The sequence below is a fragment of the Mesoplodon densirostris genome, chromosome 2, assembly GCF_025265405.1.
Source record: "Mesoplodon densirostris isolate mMesDen1 chromosome 2, mMesDen1 primary haplotype, whole genome shotgun sequence".
Classification (NCBI taxonomy): domain Eukaryota; kingdom Metazoa; phylum Chordata; class Mammalia; order Artiodactyla; family Ziphiidae; genus Mesoplodon; species Mesoplodon densirostris.
This window is the reverse complement of record NC_082662.1, coordinates 36,714,864-36,735,287: the sequence shown is the minus strand read 5'-3', so window position 1 is coordinate 36,735,287 and position 20,424 is coordinate 36,714,864. Positions and strand designations below refer to the sequence as shown.

At 53.8% G+C, this 20,424-nt stretch overlaps 1 protein-coding gene across 4 annotated transcripts in view; it reads right to left on the bottom strand.

Annotated features, from left to right (window-relative positions):
* SZT2 (SZT2 subunit of KICSTOR complex) overlaps positions 1–20,424 on the bottom strand; it is a 50,749-nt gene that overhangs the window by 21,040 nt on the left and 9,285 nt on the right. For all 4 annotated transcript variants that reach the window (XM_060089657.1, XM_060089658.1, XM_060089659.1 and 1 more), the window contains exons 2-32: positions 19,993–20,118; positions 19,509–19,682; positions 19,029–19,199; positions 15,583–15,714; positions 14,672–14,813; positions 14,179–14,285; positions 9,726–9,936; positions 9,330–9,500; positions 8,694–8,928; positions 8,375–8,504; positions 7,520–7,662; positions 7,115–7,267; positions 6,854–6,968; positions 6,422–6,639; positions 6,109–6,324; positions 5,641–5,719; positions 5,300–5,394; positions 4,860–5,028; positions 4,545–4,659; positions 4,318–4,431; positions 3,946–4,116; positions 3,687–3,781; positions 3,320–3,443; positions 3,049–3,213; positions 2,753–2,957; positions 2,335–2,450; positions 1,978–2,224; positions 970–1,111; positions 730–822; positions 513–591; positions 117–410 (exon numbers count right to left, since the gene is read on the bottom strand). In XM_060089657.1, coding sequence (XP_059945640.1) covers positions 117–410; positions 513–591; positions 730–822; positions 970–1,111; positions 1,978–2,224; positions 2,335–2,450; positions 2,753–2,957; positions 3,049–3,213; positions 3,320–3,443; positions 3,687–3,781; positions 3,946–4,116; positions 4,318–4,431; positions 4,545–4,659; positions 4,860–5,028; positions 5,300–5,394; positions 5,641–5,719; positions 6,109–6,324; positions 6,422–6,639; positions 6,854–6,968; positions 7,115–7,267; positions 7,520–7,662; positions 8,375–8,504; positions 8,694–8,928; positions 9,330–9,500; positions 9,726–9,936; positions 14,179–14,285; positions 14,672–14,813; positions 15,583–15,714; positions 19,029–19,199; positions 19,509–19,682; positions 19,993–20,118 — 4,747 coding nt within the window. The remainder of the gene's footprint in view (positions 1–116; positions 411–512; positions 592–729; positions 823–969; positions 1,112–1,977; positions 2,225–2,334; positions 2,451–2,752; positions 2,958–3,048; positions 3,214–3,319; positions 3,444–3,686; positions 3,782–3,945; positions 4,117–4,317; positions 4,432–4,544; positions 4,660–4,859; positions 5,029–5,299; positions 5,395–5,640; positions 5,720–6,108; positions 6,325–6,421; positions 6,640–6,853; positions 6,969–7,114; positions 7,268–7,519; positions 7,663–8,374; positions 8,505–8,693; positions 8,929–9,329; positions 9,501–9,725; positions 9,937–14,178; positions 14,286–14,671; positions 14,814–15,582; positions 15,715–19,028; positions 19,200–19,508; positions 19,683–19,992; positions 20,119–20,424) is intronic.

Here is a 20,424-nt window from a genome sequence, read left to right as displayed (position 1 = left end):
CACAGCTTCCGAGTCTCCAGGGCTAAAGAGTTACACCCGTAGGTTCTCCCTGACCCCCAGGCAGGCAGACAGGCTGCATCGGACCAGTGGCCCTCCCCTAGGCACCCCAAACTCACCCAGGCAGGTGGGCAGGCTGCACACGGGTACTGAGCTGTGCTGGCCGCGTAGCCGCACGGAGCATGTGAGGTGCAGGAAGAGTGGTGGCAGGTCATGTGCCAGGCTCTCGGGCCCCGTGGGTGAGTCGCCCCCCAGGATGCTGAAGGAGTCTTCGTCGGGGTTCACCGTATCTGCGTCTGACAATGAGGCGGAGTCCAGCCCAGCAGGCCCCAGGTCTGGTTCACGGCTCTCGAGGTATTCCACCTCCAGCTCTGGGTCACTCTCGGTGACCACACAGCAGGCAGATGTGTCTCCTAGAGATACACGTCATGTGGTCAACAGGATAGGTTGGCAGCAAAGGCCCCCGAATCCTGGCTTGAAGCAGCCTTTCCACCTCTACCCGCTTGCCTATATACCTTCTTCTCCCATGAGCTCAGCCTCTGAAAACTCCAAGTCACTGACTTTTCTGTCTCCTGCGTCCCGGGGGCCCTCATCCTGGGCAAAAGAAAGAGACGGTATGATCCAAGGCAGGGCCTCAGGGAACCGAGAGTTAAGAGGATCCGGGTGGGTCAAGCAGGGCCTCTGGGGCTACAGGTTGCGGGCATGAGGGAGGTCAGGGAGAAAGCCACTCACCTCACGCCTGCTGGATGGAGGGCAATAGAAGAAGTAGTGGGGATTGGAGGGCACTGTGCGGAAGTAGAGACCGCTGATCTCCAGGAACTTCTCCTGTTTGGGGGTTAGAAGGAGGCTATGATGTCAGTCACTGCTCGGCAGGACACTGCTCCCACCCTAGAACAGACACCTATACACCCCCAACCCAGGAGAGACCACTGCCCCCCTGTGCAGGCAGGACTCTGCCCTCTCTACCCTCACCTGGATGAGGCTATGAAGGGCATCATGTGCCTCTCCTCTGAGCTGGCAGATGTCTGTCAGAGATATCTCCAGGCCAGGGTCTGGATGGCCAGGGACACGGCTGCTCTGAAACTCAGACTCGCTTAGGTCCTCGGTCTCTATGCTGAGTGGTCAGGGTGGGGTGGGGGACAGTGAAGTGTTAGGAACCATCAAGGCCTAAATGAGCCTGCTTCCCGAGTGGGAGCAGCACACACCTGTCTGTCTTTGCCTCTAGGAAGGGTGCTTATGAGCACATGACATGGGCGGGAAGAGGCCAGAACCAACCCACCCGTCTTGGCTCTAACCTCCACATTTCTTAGTGGCTGGACATTTCTGTGAAACAGAGGAATGAGTAAGGCTGACTCCCAGTTTTCTGATTGGACCAGTGGGTGGAGGGAGAGATCTTTCACCGTGGAGGAGGGACACAGGCGGAGAAGCAAGGGTTGGTGGGAAGAAAGTGCACTCGTTTAGGAGGCATGAAAGGTGTGGGATCTAGACCTCCGGAGAGAGAACTGGGCTGGGCTTCTGATCTGGGCATCATCAGTGTACTCATCCTTCCGCTCCTTCTGTTTCCCCAGTGCTGATCCACTACAGACACCAGACACGTAGCCGTCTGTCTGCACGCCTCTCTCCCTCCCTTCAACAGTTTTTGCCTCTACGAAACTCACAGTTTGGGGGACTATTACTATTATGTGAATGTCCTCAGAACAAACTTCTACTTTCACTGATGGCCACTGACAACTCCCCACCCCTAATCTAGCTCAACACTCCACACCAGAACAGGAGAGCCAGGAGAACAAGGAGAGTAGGAGAGGAAGACCGCCGTGGGTGCCAAATGGGAGAAAGAAGCCTGGGCAGGAGGGGTGGGAAGCCAGGACAAAGCACGGCTGGGGACTACCGTGCACAGCCACTCCCCCAGGTCAGAAGGCCCCTGCTTATAGGGGCTTTGTCTATGTGCCCCCTTATACGTCATTCAAGGACCATCCCAACCTGGACTCAGAAGCCAAGACAGCTCGTTCCCGAGGCTCGGGGCCCTCCTCCACACTGCTGCTGAAGGGCCCAGGGCTGAGAGGACCAGGGCTTGGGGGTGCATGAGGCAAACCCCGAGTGTGGCCACACAGTGCGAGCAGAAAAGGGGTGATGTCTACTTCCTGTAGTAGCTCCTCACAGGCATCCACTGCTATCAGCATGTCCTGCGAGGTCACGCTCTGTGCTTGCTGCAAGCTCCGGAACAGCCCTGGTGGAAGTGGAAGGGGCCACGAGGGTCAAGCTCTGCAAGGGCCTCTCCAGTCCCTATGCCTGTAATCCTGCAAAGGGGGCTCCTCCCTGCTACGGCGTCACACTCACCACGGACGTAGCATCGCTGTGCATGCTCCTGCAGCAAGGCACAGTGCGTAGCTGCCTCCTTGTGCCTGGGCTCCATCCAGGCTGAGGAGAGGGAAGGCTGATCGAGGAGCTGAGTCCTAGAAACAGGAGGAAAGAGACGGCTTGGCCAGCTCCCCTGGTGACACCTCAGACTCACCATCCTCAACCTTCCAGTGGACCATCCCTAGGTCCCTACCAAATGTATCCACGGCCCAGCAAGCTCAACTGATGTGCTGAGGAAGTCCAGCACGAAACGGGCAGGACATGGCTCAGAAGCTGAGCTCCTGCCACTGACCATCAACCTGTCTGTCCGTACCAGAGTATGTATCTGAGCCACAGCTGGGGGCCACGGTTGGCTGGGGGTCGGGAGAGGACCTAGGTCAACACTGAGGGCACTCACCGGAAGACGAGGTCTCGGGGTGCCTGAGGGGGCTGCACACCCACCATCTGCTCCCTCAGCGCTTCCAGCGAACAGCTATAGATGTAGACAGGACACCGGGTTCGGGGCCCGTCTGCACCCTCTGTCTGTGAAGCCTGGCGCCCAGTGTAAGCTGGTAAGTCCCGATGGAAGGGTGGGCTCAGCTCTCCTGGATTCTGGGCACTGTCTGTGGGCAAGAGGTGGCACATGGCTTTGAGTCCTCTTATCTGTTCCCATTCCCGCTGCTGCTTAACTGACTTAAGAGTCAGCAGCCTTACCGCTGGCTGGGGTGACACTGAGGATGGGGACCTGGGACTTTGTTGCCCTGACCCCAGTTCCTCCCAGATCTTTCAGGCTGGGAGCCCCACTCCAGTCCTCGAACTTAGACTTTGTTTCCTCTTGAGAGGGTCCCTCCAGGCCATAGGCAGCCAGATGCTGGACATCTGAAGAGGAAAAGCAAGACATAACTCAGAGCCGCCTGCTGGACTGGTGAGGGAGCTCCAGGGCTTGTATCTGAGGGGGTTAGTGAGAGAGGTCAGCAGTTGGTACCTGAGAAGGTCGCAGGGAGGAAAGTCAGAAACACATGCTGGGGGGTCACAAGCCTTGCATAGCAGCGCCACTGAGCGGGCTGGGCAGAGTTGACAGGCCCGAGAGTTCCAGAAGGGCCTAGACTCTGTAAGAGAGAAACAAACTTAGAGCCCTCTGTAAGGGACCATCCAATGCCCACTCTCTTCCTCCACCCGAGAGTCCATCCTCAGGGATAGCTTGCAAGATCAGGGACCAAGGGGAATGATGGCATCCTGTCAGTGGAGGGGGACACTTAGTATCCCCAGTGATGGAAAGCTGGGGTGTGAATATGTGGGGATGGCAGGAGGTCACTATGACAAAGGGCTCAAGGGGATGCACCAGTGCTGACCCGGGTGGGAAGAACTGAGTCTCCGCCGGCCTGGGCGCTGCCGCCTGCTTCATCCTTCAGGATCCCACAGTCCCCCAGCGGTGGCCCCTCTGGACCTACAATGGGGGTAGAGCGGGGTGGGAGAGAGCAGGGCCAGCAAGAGAGGCAGGGCTCTGAGGTGAAGGGAAGGGGAGGTCAAGACCCAGACAGAAGCCACCCTGTGGGGTGGGGGAAAGCGGCTGGGCCGAAGTCCGGTGCTGGGAATGAGGCGGGGGCTCACGTGGACTGTGGCAGCTCCTCCGCAGCACCTCACGCGGGAAGGCGGCCTGGTCGGCGGCGGACAGCGGGATCTCCCGGTCACTCAGCTCCTGCCCCAGGCAGCTGTGCAGCAGGCACAGCACCATGTCGTTGGCGGGACAGGGCCCCTCGGCGAGAGGGACGCCCTCTGGCTCTGCCCGACACACACTCTGCTCAGCACCAAAGGCCTCCTGCTGCCCGGCGCCCCCGGCTCAGCCCCAAACAGCCCGGCCCCTCCTGCAGCCTCCCAGCCCCCTCCTGCCCCCTCACTCTTCCGCTCATACGCAGACTCATCTGCCCTCTGTGTTCTAACACTCCCTGGCTGGCTGGCGCTCTAGGTACAAGGTTCACCCACCTCTGGAAAGCAGAAGGAAGAACATCTGGATCTGCTGGCACTGCGGCAACAGTCCCATTAGGTCAAAACGGAAAGGGATCTCGTGGACACAGGCGTCTCCTCCCTGGTCCAAACCTGGGAGGGAGGGAAGGAAGACAAGAGCGCAGTGAGGCCCACAGTCCCTGTCTGTGGCTGCCTTCTCCCCACCCGCTCCCCTGCTCCTCCCCAGGGGCCCCCTCCCCACTGACCGTCAGAGACCCTCGGCTCCGGGGGCAGGGGACTCCACTCCTTGCTCTGGCACAGCTGTATCAAGTACTCAAAGCTCAGCATGGAGCCTATGCAGGCAGCATCCCGAGGGTGGAGCTAGCCGAGGAATAGCAGAGGGCAGGGGTCAGCCCCTCGTGGCCAAGAGGACCCCAGCCTCCAGCTCTCAAGGAAGCCCTCACAGTCACGGACATTCAGAACACGGAGATTCAGGGGGACCAGGAAGCCGCCAAGCTGTGCTGCTCCCAAGGGGATGCACCCAACCTGGTAAGTGGTGGGGTACTCCTGAGGCCACTCACAGCTCGAGGGATCTCAGAGTACGCCAAGTCCTGGAGGTGCCTCCAGCTCTCAGGGCCAGGTCCCACTCGTCCATACTGCGGCTCCACCCACACCTCGGTGACCAGGTTGAGCTCCGAGTCTCCCTCCAGGGCCTCCACCTCCACATCATTGTCATCATCTGTTGAGAAGCTAAAGGAGAAAGGGCTCTGAGCCTGGAAGAAAGGAGAGTCCAACCCACCACCACCTGGTTGGGAGTTGGTCCACGGAGGGTGGGAAGGCCAGGGCACACGGGACAGCCACAATTTACACGTGGTCTTTCCAGACCTGCGTCTGCCCAGTAAAGCATCTGGAGACAGTATCTCCCACCCTAACTCTCAGCATTGGGAGACAGAACTTCAGGGGACAGTAGGAAGAAGGGGGGATGTGGAGCAAGGCGGCTCAGAGAGGGGCTGGGCCTCACCTGTCCTTGGTGGAGGTAGAGTGCGGGGGGAAGAGGATGTACTGGACGACGCACGTGTGCCTCTCTTCGACTGCAGCCTGCCCCGGGGGCTCATTCTGGGACAGGATGGGAGAGCTTGGCCCTGCCTCAGCCCAGGCAGAGATCTGGCCTGGCCCAGCTCTGACCCTCAGCACTTTAGTCCCCTTGCCACACTGTCCTGGGACTGGCCTCAGGCCTTGGGTCCTCTGGCCACAGGGTCCCTGTGAGGCAGCGTTTCCAGCAGTCCCAACCCAGCTCAGAGGCGAGTATCCCTGGGATGATGATGGACCTTGGTGGGAGGGGTCGTGAGGGACAGCACATACCTGAATTGGAAGCTCCAGGACCATGTTGATGATTCCTTCCCCACTGCAGGCAAAGTGGAACCCTTCCGAGAGCCGGACTCTGAAGCCCCACAAGAGTGGGGGCGGGGACAGGATGAGATGGGGAGAGACACTCAGTGTACAGCCCCTGCTTCCCACGCCACTTACATACCCACTTTCCAGCAGCCATCCAGGCAGACTTGTCTGCTGGTGGCCCTGCCCCAACGACTGGTCCCTCAGGGGTGGCAGGTCCAGTTAGGGCCAGAGGCCAAAATAAACTGAGTCGGGGGAGTCGTGGTGGGGAGGGCAGCAGCCCACACTGCTCTGTGCTGGATCCTCTGCATAGCAGCGGCCACAGCAGAAACTGGGGCTGAGACGGGGCAGTATCTGGCTTAGACTTTCTGCCAGCTTCCAAACCCAGAGTCTATACTAGACTCTGCCCCAAGTTGCCCAGCAGGCTTGGTGACGTACTCAGTGAGGATGGAGAGGAGATGGGCAATGGCGCTGAGCGGCAGAGCGGGGGCCAGTCCTGATGGGATGCTCCAGAGCCATCGCTGATGGTAGAGGTAGCGGGATAGCGACGCTAGGCTAGAAGAGGCCGAGCGGCCCGACACCAAGGGCAGTGGCCCTGGTGGCTCCAGTGTCAGCAAGAAGGGTGCCCGGTAGTCCAGCGGTAGCTTCTCATACCTGAGCAACGGGGGCAATTCTGTTTATCTCTACTCATACCCAGCTTAGCCGCAGTCCCCCACGTGCTCCTGGCCCTGTCCCCACTCTCTTTACCAACCTGATGAGCAGCTTGTCCAGTGGCTTATGCAGGACCACAAGGCAGGGCCGATCAGACAGGGCCTGCTGTGGCCCCAGCAGTGGGGGTGACTTGGAGGGAGAGTTGCTCCCACCGGCGCCCCCCAGCCCTTTTCGCTTCACCTTGGGTGTTGGCTCCTTGCTTTGCACTCGGTGGGGGAAACGTAGGCGCAGGATTTCTTCCCGCAAGTCTGACACGATCTGAGGGAAAAATGTGATCGGATCCTCCTGCTCCTGTCTCTTACAGATGTGGAGAAGGGGCCCACAGACAAGGTGAGAAAGCCTTGTACCCCAAGCCTTACTTGGTCTGGGGGCTCCTCCCTCTACTGGCCCTGGCCCTGGGGAGTCTGGGGAGAAAGAGCTAGTCAACATTCCAGGGCTCCTTGGTCTGGGAGTGAGTCGGGGAGCAGCTCACCTTGTGCCGAGCCTGTGCTGGCGTGCCGATGGGGAAACCCAGGCGGAGCACCATGCACGGGGCCTTGGAAATGATGCGGACCATGTAGAAGGAGGAGGGGGGCTGGTCTGGGGCACTGGGGAGAAACGGGAGGGAGTCCGTGAGCAGCCCTTGGCTGGGAGAAGATGGGTTTAGGAGGTAGGAGGGAGAGGGTTGGGGGTGAGAGGAAGAGACGTGGGAAGAGGGGGAGGGGGAGGAGTGAGGGGACATCACTTTGCCCACCTGGAGAGCAGCTTCACATAGGAATAGCCCTCGACTAGCACGAAGCTGCTCCAGTCACGGAGCAGGGAGGTCAGCGAGGAGTGTGAGATCCTGCACTGGACGGTGCTGTAGCGGCCATTGCTGCCCGGGGTGTGCAGGTGCTTGGGGATTGGCCTGGGAAGAGGGTGTGGAGAGAGGGCAGCGCCCCCAGCCCCAGTTATGGGGCAGAAGCACAGACTGCTACCTCTCTCTGCTAGGTCCTGTCTGAGGATCTGAAGGCTCATGAGCAGGAGGGCTAGGACGGCTCCGAGTTTTCTTGGCCAAGGTCGGTATGGGCTCATCTGCTGCTTCCCTTCTCCACCACTCCCTGTCCCCTCACACCAGCCCCTCCACCCCAACGATGGCCCAGCTATGGCGGATACCCACGTGTCATGTTCCAGGATTAGCACCAGGCGATGCATGTGCAGCCAACGCTGCCATGAGTTAGCATCCATGGACAGCACCGGCTTCCAGTAGGCAGCGAACTGGGCGTGGGAGGAGTCGGAACCACTGTGCTGAAGGGAGAGCACCTGGGGACAGGAAGGACAGCCCTATAGGAGCGTTCATGAATAACCTCCACGCAGCAAACAGAGCCATGCGGCTCAGGAGGTCAGAGGTGGCACTGATGTAAGGCTAAAGGAACCCATGGCCCAGCCTGGGACAGAGGCAAAAATGGCCTCCAATACGAAGGCTGGATTAGGATGAACGAGCCCAGGGACAGGCTGTGTAGCCCTTTAAAGCTGAATCCAGGCAAAGGATGGAACTTCCATCACTGAGTGATGGCAGGACCCCAGGATGAGGCCATTATTTGCTAGCATAAGCCCCCTGCTTGTCAGTGCAAGGCTGACAGCCGGGGCTGAGTGCGGAGAAAGCACAGGAAAAAGGGAGCCATGGTCTTCAGGAAGTGCACAGTTCACGGTGGTTGGCTGAAGGTGCTGGGGGAGGCCAGAGTATGCCACATGGAGACGGGCAAGGCGGCTCGCAGTCGGCTGGGAGAAAACCATCTAGACATTCTGCAAGTCTTTACCTCTGACACACCACAGCCTCTCTCTATAGACCCTTCCTTCCCCCAGGGACGTGGAAAGAGGGAGGGGGCTCTCAAGGCGAAAGCTCAGGGTCCTGGTTTGGGGGCCTCAGATTTGAGAGGCGAGGAAAACGAACGTGGTTCTGGGCTCTAGATGCAGTGCCAATCCAAGTCTAGGTGGGCACAAGATGGGGAGAGTGAGCGTTGGGGCCCCTCACCGGGGTGGTGGAGCCGGGCGGGATGTAGAAGAGAGGCACTCCGCTCTTGGTGCTGTCGGGAAGCGTGAAATGCTCCGGGACTGAGGAGAAGGACTGAAGGTGGGCTAGCATCTGGTCCGTCTGATTAATGCTGCAGAACAAGTGCCAACCCTGAGCCTCACCGGACTCTGGTGAGTCAGAGGAGGGGAGCCGCAGCGGCACAGGGGGCCCTGGACACAAGCCTGATGCTCGGGGTGACCCTCTCTAGCCCCCAGTTTCACACATCTGTCCCTCCACACAACAAACGGGGCACCCCTCACTGAGCGGTGACCTCACTCACCTCTGCAGCGTGTTCCAGAACCGCCGGATAACGTGGGTCCGATACAGCGAGCGAATGGGTTGCCTTAGTGCACAGGACACATCATGCAGGATGTCATAGCCACCTTCCATTGTCACTTCCACCCGGGTGCCTCGAGGGCCCTCAGGCTCCAGGGGCCAGGGTGCCATAGCCACGTACTCGATGCGCATGTTGTGTTTCCACAGCAACACCAGCTTCACCTCCAGCTGGGACCCTCCTTCAGGGGAAGCAGGAGAGCTGGTTAGGGCAGGAGGGCATGGGACTGAGTCCTATCCGAAACCCCACCTACCCCATGGAACTCTAGCCTGGCCAAAGGTTCCAAGCGTGGTTCCACAGAATGCAGGCCCAGAGCCCGCCAACTGACACAAACTGTAGTTTGTAGGAGTAATCTGAAAACAAAGCTAAGTTCAGGACACCACACTATCCTCAGCTGACTCAGCTGGGGCAAAAGGAGATGGAATTGGGAAGCTAAGAGAACTAAGCCCTGAAGGCAACTCAGAACCCACCTGTCTCAAATGACAGGCAGAATTTGTCACTGAGACACCCTCTCATGCACGGTACATGCGTGTCTTCTGCTCTGTTCAGACTTGTGGGATACAGCAGGGCCTAAACCCTCACCTTTGGCCAGGGTCACCTCTCGGACACTGTAACCCTCTCGAAGCCGCACAGACACGGTGCTGACCAAGTCAGCCGGCACCTCCTTCTCAGTGTGCTTCTTCCGGCGCAGGGCCAAGGCAGGGTTGCTGCTTGCGGAGACCAGGTGCTCATTAAACAGGCGGTGCTGAGAGCCTAGAAGACCAGTGAGGACGGGGAAGGGGAAAGTGTTTTATCTGTTAGCTGACAGAGGCACAGGAACAGAGGCTACACTGAGTCGCGAGAGGACTGCGCCAAAGCCGCCAGCCCCAGTTATACTGCTAGTGCCCCGGGGACCCAAGCCCCAGATGGACTCCTGCATCATCTCTAGGTCCACATTATATCCCCCCGTTCCCACACCTGCCCCAGTCTGCCACTCACCGCAGTAATATTCAGGGTTCAGGGCTTCCCCACTGCGCAGGAAGGAGTAGAGGAGAAACGCCCGGTGGTAGACAGTCAGACCCAGGCTGCCCGGCTCGGGCTCAGGACAAGTGGACAGGTAGGAGCCAAATGTTGCCATCGCGATGAACTTCATCAGTTCCACGTTGGGCACATGGCCAAAGCTACAGTCATAAGAATAAACTCCTCCTACCTGAAGAAAGTGAGCAATTAGAGACCTAGCTTCAAAAGAGGCACTGGGCTGGGTGGCCGCTCCCATTCCTGACCCACACGGTGGGAAGTGGGCCAGTGTTCTCCCAAGACAGACCACTGCTCTGCAGCTTTCCTTCCCTGGGTCCTTCTGTCTGAAGCCCATGCCATCTAGCCACACCCCCCTCGCTCCACATCAAATACCAGCCGGCCCCCATTCACTAAAGATTTTGGCCACTGGTTCATTGGATTCCTGTCATCATCTCAAGACTACAGTGTCTAACAAAGTGCTTCTCAAACTTTAGGGTGCACACAAAACACCTGGGGATTTTGTTAAAATGCAGCAGGTCTGGGGTGGGGCCTGAGATTTTAGATCTCTAACAAGCTCCCTGGTGATGCCAAGGCTGCTGGACTGTGGACCATATTTTGAGCACCAAGCCTAAAGACTGGAGATTGGTCAACAACATATACCCTGTGGTCAAATCTAGCCTATCATCTATTTTTGTAAATAAAGTTTTATTGGGACTTCCCTGGTGGTGCGGTGGTTAAGAATCCGCCTGCCAATGCAGGGGACACGGGTTCGAGCCCTGGTCCGGGAAGATCCCATGTGCCGCAGAGCAACTAAGCCCGTGTGCCACAACTACTGAGCCTGCGCTCTAGAGCCCGCAAGCCATAATTGCTGAGCCTGCACGCCACAACTATGGAAGCCCGCGCACCGCAACGAAGAGTAGCCCCTGCTCGCCACAACTAGATAAAGCCCGCATGCAGCAGCAAAGACCCAATGCAGCCAAAAAGATAAATAAATAAAATAAGTAAAATAAATAAATAAAGTTTTATTGGAACACAGCCGTGCCCATTCATTTTCTTACCGCCTGTGCCTCCTTTCAGGCTATAAGAGCACAGCTGAGTAGTTGTGACAACCACATGGCCCACAAAGCTTAAAATGTTTACTAGTTGGGGGACTTCCCTGGTGGCGCAGTGGTTGAGAATCTGCCTACCAATGCAAGGGACGTGGGTTTGATCCCTGGTCCGGGAAGATCCCACATGCCGTGGAGCAGCCAAGCCCTGCACCACAACTACTGGGCCTGCACTCTAGAGCCCGCGAGCCACAACTACTGAGCCTGCGTGCCACAACTACTGAAGCCCACATGCCTAGAGTCCATGCTCCACAACAAGAGAAGCCACCACAGTGCAAAGTCTGTGCACCGCAACAAAGAGTAGCCCCTGCTACTCGCAACTAGAGAAAGCCCGCGTGCAGCAACGAAGACCCAACGCAGCCAAAAATAAATAAATAAATAAATTTATATTAAAAAAAAAATGTTTACTAGTTGGCCCTTTGCAGATGTACTCTAGATGGTTCATTCAATTCCCTGGCCTCTCTGCTCCTTAACCCTTATCACCAGGAACCTTATTCCACTCACCTGCCCGCTGACTACACATTGGTCCTGGGCTTCACCTGGAACTATTTCCTCTTTGCAAATTCAATTGCCACATCCGACTGATTACACACAACTTTGTCCCAGTTTTAGGTTCCTTCTATCCTCCTGCTCTTTGACTTCATTAAGGCTCCCAGGCCTTGAACCTCTACTCTTTCCAAATCTATCCACGTCCTCCTGGCCCTCCTTTCTCAACCCAGCCTGGACCCCATGGTCAAGCAACTTCTTAGGAATCATTCTCAACTCCCTGGCTGTCTTCACCTTTTCTCTGCTTCCACCTGAAAACCCCAACTAGGATCACAAGTTCTATACCCAGATCCCACATGAGATCCCAATGAATCCCAAATGGAAAAAAACCCTGCATAGTTGTGTAGGTTGGCACCACATCAGAACATACGACACCTAACCCAGCTGGTCCTTCAGGGCCGGCCTCAGTGCCGCTCCTCCTTCCCGGCTCTGCCTCCCTGCCTCCCTCCCTCCAGTTCACATCCTCACCTTCTACTTTGGAGAGAAAACAGAGGCCCCCTTGGCAGAATTTATCTACACCTTCACTTCTATCCAGTCTCAAAGAAGGAGTGACACTCTCCTGCTCCTAAAGAGTCCCTCCATCTGTTTCTTGAGCCAATGCCCTCCTGTCAATTTAGGGACTTTACTCCATCCGGCTTCCTTTCCTTTCCCTTATTTTCAAACTCTGCTTCACCACAGCTCCTTGGAAACATGCTGAAGTCTCTAGCTTAAAAAACAAAACAAAGCAGAACACCCCTCTCCTTCCACCCTGTACTCCCCTCTGGCTGCCATTCCCTCTCTCGCTCCCCACTTGATCTGAACAACCAAATTCTGCGTGTCAACACTTTTCTCTGCTTCCTTCTCTTCTATACACTCTTCAATCCACTGCAGTCATTTCCCTCGCCACCTCTTCACTGAAATGGCCTGGAAAAAATCCCCATAACCACCTCCTAATCGCCAAACCCAAAGGGCACTTTTCTTTTCTTTTCTTTTTTTTCTTCTTTTTTTTTTAACATCTTTATTGGAGTATAATTGCTTTACAATGGTGTGTTAGTTTCTGCTTTATAACATAGTGAATCAGCTATACATTTACATATATCCCCATATCTCCTCCCTCTTGAGTCTCCCTCCCACCCTCCCTATCCTGCCCCTCTAGGTGGTCACAAAGCACCGAGCTGATCTCCCAAAGGGCACTTTTCATTCCTCATTTTACATGATCTCTCTGCTGCATCTCATGCTGTTAAGTTCTCCTTTTTTCCCCCAAACTCTGAAATTTTTGACACCAGAGCTCCTGGTTCTTGTCTGATGATTTCCCCTCATTCTTTGCTGGGCCCTCTTCCTATGAAAGATCTTTGAACACTGGTGGCCCCCAGGTTCTTTGGGGACCCTCCTCCCTTCTCAAACACCATGTGTCGGCTGCCAAATCCTAACTTGCTATCTCTCGGTTAGTGCTGTCTCTTGAGTATCCGATCTGCATATCCAACTGCTAACTGCTATGAACAGCAGTCATTTATTACATAATTATGCATTATGCTAAGCCCTTTTTTTTTTTTTTTTTTTTTTTGCAGTACGCGGGCCTCTCACTGCTGTGGCCTCTCCCATCATGGAGCACAGGCCCCGGACGCACAGGCCCAGCGGCCATGGCTCAGGGGCCCAGGCGCTCCGCAGCATGTGGGATCCTCCCGATCTGGGGCACAAACCCTTGTCCCCTGCATCGGCAGGCGGACACTCAACCACTGCACCACCAGGGAAGCCCCTATGCTAAGCCCTTTAAATGCATCATCTCACCCATTTACAAATGAATCCAACCAAGAAGTGACAGTGATGTGCCCCATGTCACACAGCCAGTAAGTGAAGCCAGGATGCCGGCCAGGCATGCCTAACTCCAGAGGTGATGCTTTACAGCTACCCTGTTGACCCACAGGCACCTCAAACACAACATGCACAACACCTGGATTCACCGTCCTGTCCTCACTCCACCCCAGCTGCTGCTCTCTGTTTGCTCTGCCAGATACACAGTCATCAGTGAAGTCAGAAACTTGGAGACACCCTCAGCCCCTCCCTCTTGCTCACCCCTTACATTCTGCTGATCATAAGTTATGTTGACTCTACCTCTCCATTTCCTCAATCCTACCCCCTTCTCTCTTACCATGAATCCCCCCAGTTTAAACCCTGTTCCTCTCTTACCTGGCCACTGCAATTAACAGCCTCCCTGCCTTCTCTCCTGCCCTTCCCCCAGCAACAAGAGTGACCTTTATAAAACATAAACCCAGCTAGTGGTTTTCCTTCCATATATCTGTATCACCCGCAGAATTACGCTGGAACGCCTAACACAGTAGAAGCAGCTTTCCATGCTTGGCCTATGCCTACCCTCCAGCCTTGTTTCCCACAGCTCTCTGCCTCCTATCCTATAGTCTGTCAACCCAAACTGGCTGCAGGTCCCTGAATATACGTACTCCCTCCTCTGCTTAAGCCAGTTTGAGCTGGGTTTTCTGACCCTTGCAACCAAAACAGTAATAATTAATCTAATAAGAGAGGTGGGACTGGAACTGACTGCCAGACTGCAAACTCTGCATTCTTCTTACTATAACATGCTGTCTCTCACATCCTAAGGAAAGAGGACAAAGATGAGAGTCCTCTCCTACCACAGTACCTACCCTGTTCTAGACATGATGTCCCCCCCACCCTCCAGAACTATGTCATTGGCTTTACCTGGGAAATCACTGCCTGCAAGAAAGTAACCAGCCACATCCCACCTTGTGATCTACGACACTTCCCTCTCCTCCTTCCCAGAAAGTCCTCACCTGCACAAAGGAACAAGCCACAGTGCCACTGCGAAGCTGGTTCAGCAACGTCTCACAGACAGCCACATCAGGGACACTGGTCACCCCATCTGTGATCACAATGATACCTGGAGCAGGAAGCATCAGACTCAGACCTGGGGACCCTGGCCTGACCAAAGTCACGGGGAGGCATCTGATGGACGGGGCCTCAGTGTCCACCAACCAGTGTGTTTTATGATCCTCCAGCACCTTTCCTTCTCTCCTTCCCTCCTGTTCCTTCCTCTTGAGGGCTGGACCCCAACTTCCTCCTAAGTGACGACCTTGGTACTCTACTCCTCCCCACTAGGGTCCATGACGGTTGTCAGAGCGGGGGTACTTGAGATATACACTAAGAAACACTTACCTTTTACAAACAAGGAAACAGACACTTCCCTGGGGCCCACTGATCCCCTGGAACCCTTCCCTTCCTGCATTCCCCCTTTTCCCCAATCCCACCAACATTCCTTCTACTGACCTGCACTGGAGTTTGACGGCAGCAACTGCAGTGCCAAGATGCCCTGACGGATCATACTGACCAGTCCAAGATCAGCTGTCACCATGGAGACTCCCACTTTCCGGCCCGGGGGCTCCCCTGAGTCTGGGGACTGGTCCTCTGCCTGGCTCAAGTTACAGAAAAGATAGAATGGGACAGATGGCACTGCTGCCCCCTCCACAGCAAAACCAGAATTTAGAGCCCAGCATTGCCCAGGCCAGACGGGCCTAATCCTGTGAGGACCCCAATTCCCCTACTGTGCGGCCAAGTCCTGACTATGCTCCCTCCCCTAATGTGTGCTTGGATACTGACCCTCAGATGGGCAGGGAGTCCAGCACCAGATGAAGCACCACACTGTACTGCAGCAGGGCTTCCCCACCTTTTGCCAATAAGGCCCCTTTTCCATATTTTTCCCATCGCCATTATGAAATACCTTACACATCAATCAGATTAAGTCTTCAGACATATAGAACTGCTATCTGCCTGACTACTTCTAGGATATCTAAAGGAACGAGGAAGTGCACTGTAGTGAGCCCAAGCAGCTTTATCACTGATTGTACAAAATACTAGAGATCAAAGTCACCCATGATCACCTTCTCAGAGCCACTGGGGGAGATGATCCAGGACTGAAAAAACACAAGCAAATGGCCTTCACATTTTCTCCCAGCAAGAACGTGTGTCTTGGGGAGTGTGTCCGAGCCCTCTTCAACAGGAAACCTGTTGTGTGCACTCACTAGCACTTCTTTCCTTGGCTCCCTCTGTCCCTGGCTTTTAGCCCTTTTTTTCTGCTGTCTTTTCCCTCTATAATGTTTGGCTTGTCCTTCCTCTCTCCTCTCTGTCCCTTAACAGCTTCTCTTTCTAAGTGGCCTCTACCCACTTTCTCTCCCACACACCTGGCTCTGGGAATTATACTGCTGCTGCAGCATGGTGGCCACCTTATCCTCAAAGAGACAGAGCTGCTCATACACCTGCTGCAGGAACATCTCCCGCTGGGAAGGGTCCAAAAGGCAGCCCTGGACCAGCACCTGAGAAGCACAATGGAAAGAGCAAGACGTGAAGGTCAGGGGGACACTGGGCAGTACCCCTCTGGTCTCCCTATTTATTCTCCACACTGGGCTTCCCCAAGCATGGAGGCGCCATAAGATCTTCCAGTTTCCTCCACCTTGGCCTCTGGAACGTTGTCTATAAGCTGCCCTATCTGGCCAGGCAAAGCCTTTTTCATTGACTCATACTTTCTTATCCTTGTTGATTTCTAAGCACTGCACACAGAAGCTGTTCTGGACCTTTTCTCTTTTTTAAGCTCAAAATCTTATTCCCCCAGTGAATGCTCCTTCCTTCCTTTTACCCTGAGCAGATAATTCCCACCCCCCTCTTCACAAAGAAAGGAAACAAGTCAACAGGAACTACCCACTCACCCTAACCCTGAGGGTGTACTACTCTCCAACCCAACGAAAATGTCCTCAGTGTTTGCTAGACGTTTATATCTATGTGTTCTACTTCTTCCTTTCAGGCTCAGAAGAAAAGATTCCTTTTCCTCCTTTTTCTCCCTAAAGCTAATCGTTCCATCTACTCTTGGATCTTTTATCTAATAGCTTCATTCTCTCTCCATGAGGTTTCCTTCCTTCTACTCTCGACATAAATAAGTGCCCCCATCCTAAAAATTTTATAAAAGCCTGGTGGTCCCTGTGGTGGCCCTCGGGATCTCTCCTCTCTCCCTGCCCCCATCAGACTCCTACAACCTGCCCACTTCTCCCCAACCCCTGCCCTCCCGTGCAACAGCTACTTCTTCTCTCTATTCAGAACTGGGTGAGTGGGTGGGGACAGCCAGAAGAGGGCAGAGTGGGTCTCTGGACCACTAAAGGCCTGACTGTGAGAAGAGAAACAGAATCAGAGGAATAGTGGGAACTGGGGCTGTGAAAAGGTGAAAAAGATGCTCAGAGCTGTATTGTTTAGAGGAGTGAAAACTGGGTCAACCTAAGGGTCCAACAGTAAAGGTTTGGCTAAATATATAATGACAAAATATGATAAAATATTAAGACAAGTGGTCATTAAAAACTGTGTTTTCAAAAATATTTAGTGACACGGAAAAATGCCCATATCATACGTTAAAAAAGCAGGATGTAAAACTGTGTGTTTAGAATGAGCCTGATGTTGCTCCTCTCTCTGGATGGAGGGGTGGTGGTGGTGAGGGAAGTAAACACAAACTCAAAGAGAAGAAACACAGTCCACAACATGTCAATAGTAGTTATTTCTGGGTGGTTACTATGAGTGAGTTTTGTGAGTTTTTTATATTTTACGTATTTTTCAAATCTCCTTCACTGGGCATGTATTATAAACGTGACTTTTTGTTTGTTTGTTTGTTTTGAAAAACAGCAGGATGCACCTTGAGGGAGCTACAGAGACAGTGAGGAAGCTGTCTGACTTCTTAGCTGACTTAGTGGCAAGTGGCCCTGGAGGCTTTCCTAAGTTCTCAGTCCTTGTCTTCTCCACAGCTGCTGTCCTTGTTCAGGACTTATCTCCTCTCCCATGCTGCAATACTCTTCCGCCTGTTCTCCCCAATCCAGAATTTGTCCCCCATCCATCTTTCTCACTGGCCACAAACAAGTGTGATCTTCCTAGTGTACGCATCTGATCCTGTCACTGACATTCCAAACCTCCAGTGGTTCTCTACCCATGGCTAATAGTTCTAACAGCTAACATTTGCATGTTTCCTATGTGGCAGGCACCGTTTTAAATGCTTGACATGTATTAATTCAATCACCATGCAATTCTGGTACTGTTGATATCCCCATTTTGGAGAAAAGACCCAGATGCACAGAGAGGTTAAGTAACTTGCATAAGAGCACACAGCCAGTAAGTGGTATAGCCAGGAAGCACATAAGGCACTGTTATTCCAGATCCAGTGCTCTTCACCACCACACTAAACTCCCCTACAGAATAAAGTACAAGTTCTTAGCCATGACATTCAAGGCCTTTCATAATTCTGCCCCCACTTATCTCTCCAGTCTCCCCTTTACCAACCCCCCAACCCTCCCCCCATCATTCAAACTTCATTGTGTCCAGCTGAGTAACATGTAGTTCCCTAGAACCCCTGTGATTGAGAGCACAGTTTCATAGCTCTGTGTCTTTGCTTTTGCTGGCCCCTCTGCCTGGAAAGCCCATTTCCTCTTCTTTGAATAGTTAACATCAATTCATCCTTCAAGATTCAGTTCAAATGCCTCTTTGTCCAAAAGTATCTCCTGTTGCTGCCCCAGGCTTGGCTGGGTGCTCCCATATCACAAGTCAAAACTTATCAGTGCCCTTATCACATTCAACTGAAATTATCCCCTTTAATATCTGTCTCCGAAACTAACTCTCAACCCCTCCCATCAGGATAGGGACAGGGTCTGATTCATCTGTGTCTCCAGGACCTAGCCCAGGCCTGGCATAAATCAGGCTTTAGTAAGTGTTTGTCAAAGTGAACCAAGTGTTCAGTGATTACCTAATATCCAAGCTTTCCCCGCCTTGACTGTGAGCACCTGCAAAGTCTGGGGATGTAGCCCACAACCAACAGTCCTAACATCTGCACTAGGAGAACACTTTAAACCAGGGCAGAGGGCTGGGATACAGGCATGTACCAATTGCCTTGTGTATATTTCAGCCCCTCAGATACTGTTCCTTGCATCCCCTTCTCGCAAAGCCAGTTTGATAGCTAAGGTGACAATGAAGCTACCAGGGACAATTTCAGGGTAAGCCTCTACCAGTGAGTTGAGGGTGGTTAAGAGTAGATGAAGGGAAACTGGACCAATGCTTATCTAAGCCCAATACAGATATTCCAGTAACAGACTTGGCCATTCTCCAAAAAGGAGTGCCTTCTGATGGCCTGCTTGGGTGCTGGATAAGCCCTGTAATTATCTGTGTGGTCAGCGTTATACCCACCAGTTCACAGGGCTCTAGGAGAAAAATGACCCTCCTCTGTCCTTGGAAGAAATTATGTTTCTGGGTCTTTGCTTCTCCTGCTAGTAGTGCAAGGAGTTAGGACATTAGCTAACCTTCTGATGGAACTTAAAGGGAGCGAGGGAGAGAAAACAGTCATTCAGTGGCCAGAACCAGAGACTTAGAGGAGGAATGAGAGGGGCATTTGTCCAGTCAGTGTCAACTCACCTAATGTTATGGGGAGGCCCTTTAAGACCAGAGCAATGAATGGTTAAGAGGAGAGAGACTCACAGAGATGACTAGGAACAGGTTCGAGGAGAGCTGGGGACTTTGGGCACAGAGAGTGGAGACAGGATAAGGACCTGGTCAGTGGACTATCTGAAATTAGGTCTGAGGATACAAACTTGAAGAAAGGATGCAATACCTGGTGGGACTGCAAGCCAATGATTGAGGAGTAGGCCTGGATAGTGACGTAGATCTCAGGTTGGAAGTCGATGCAAGATCCAGGCACTCGGAAGGGCCGGAGCAGCCCGCCTAGGCAGCGGGAGAGGGCATGGAAAACTTCATCAAACAAGATCTCCCCTGTGGAATCATCCTGAGGGCAATGCAGAGAAAGGTCTCTCAAGGGTAACCAAAGGCAGCCCTGAGCAGAGGGCAGAAACAAGCAGCTTCCATGGGTCAGTGGGACTCTTAAGGTTGATCACACATCCAAATACAGTGCCACAGATGAAAGGGATCTGTCTTCAAACACCCACCACTCCTTCCGTCGTGTAAAGGAAACCTGTCTCCTTTCCAAAACGGCATCATTGTGGGATCATTCTTCACTTATCCCAGGCCCCGCCTCTTCTCCTCACTTCCCACCCAATCCTTTCTTCCCACTGTCTCCCCTCAACCAACCCCTTACCACAATGCCAGTAGATGGGCTGAGGTCCAGCTCAATGACAAACCGATACTGCCAGGCCAGGAAGGTGACCCGGGTGGATGGTACAAGGAGGAATGGCCTGGGGACCACCGGTTCATCTGGCTGCCACCCAGGAGGCAGGACACTGAGGACTTCCAACTCCTGCTCAGACTGAAGCTGACAATTAGGATGGGGAGGAAAGGGAAGAGTCAGGAAGTCACCCCTTTCTTTCCAGGACCTGACTTCCATATCCAAAATGACACACCATTGGTTCTACCTTCTGCAACCCAACCAAGCACTCCTCTGAGCTGGAAAAACAATTAAACAAGATTTCCCCTGGGGAATCATCTTGTGGGCAAAGTCACTTGACCCTCCTAGAATCAGACCCCTCAGAGTTAGTCTGCCCTCCTGTGTGTTTCCAGCACCCTCATAAAAAAACAGATCCTCGGGGCTAGCCCTTCACATCCTGTGTGTCTCTGGGCCTCACCAGCATCTCCTGGGGCGTGGCCTGCACAGTCTGATGCAGGTGATTGAGGAACCAAGCCAGGCGAACATTTCGGGATATTCGATAATCCTTTTTCATCAACAGGAACACCTGCCCAGCTTCTTCCACCTGGGGACAAAGAGACATTTAATAAATCCATAAAAATTCACTAGTTCCTAGTACATATAGATCATGGTGCAAGTAACTTGTCCAAAGAGCTCAGAATCCATTAGTGAGAGGCAAGGCAGCAGAAGTGAAACGTTTACCCCCACCTCAGTGCAAGGGCTTCCCAAGGATCCAGTTCTCAACTCTTGGCTCCCACTCCCCCTATAAAGACCTCTATGTAGACCAAGTGACCTCTGGACATTTCAACGGATATGTGAGTTTCTCCTATAAACTCTAAGTTCTTTGAGGGTGGGGATTGTGTCTTGCTCT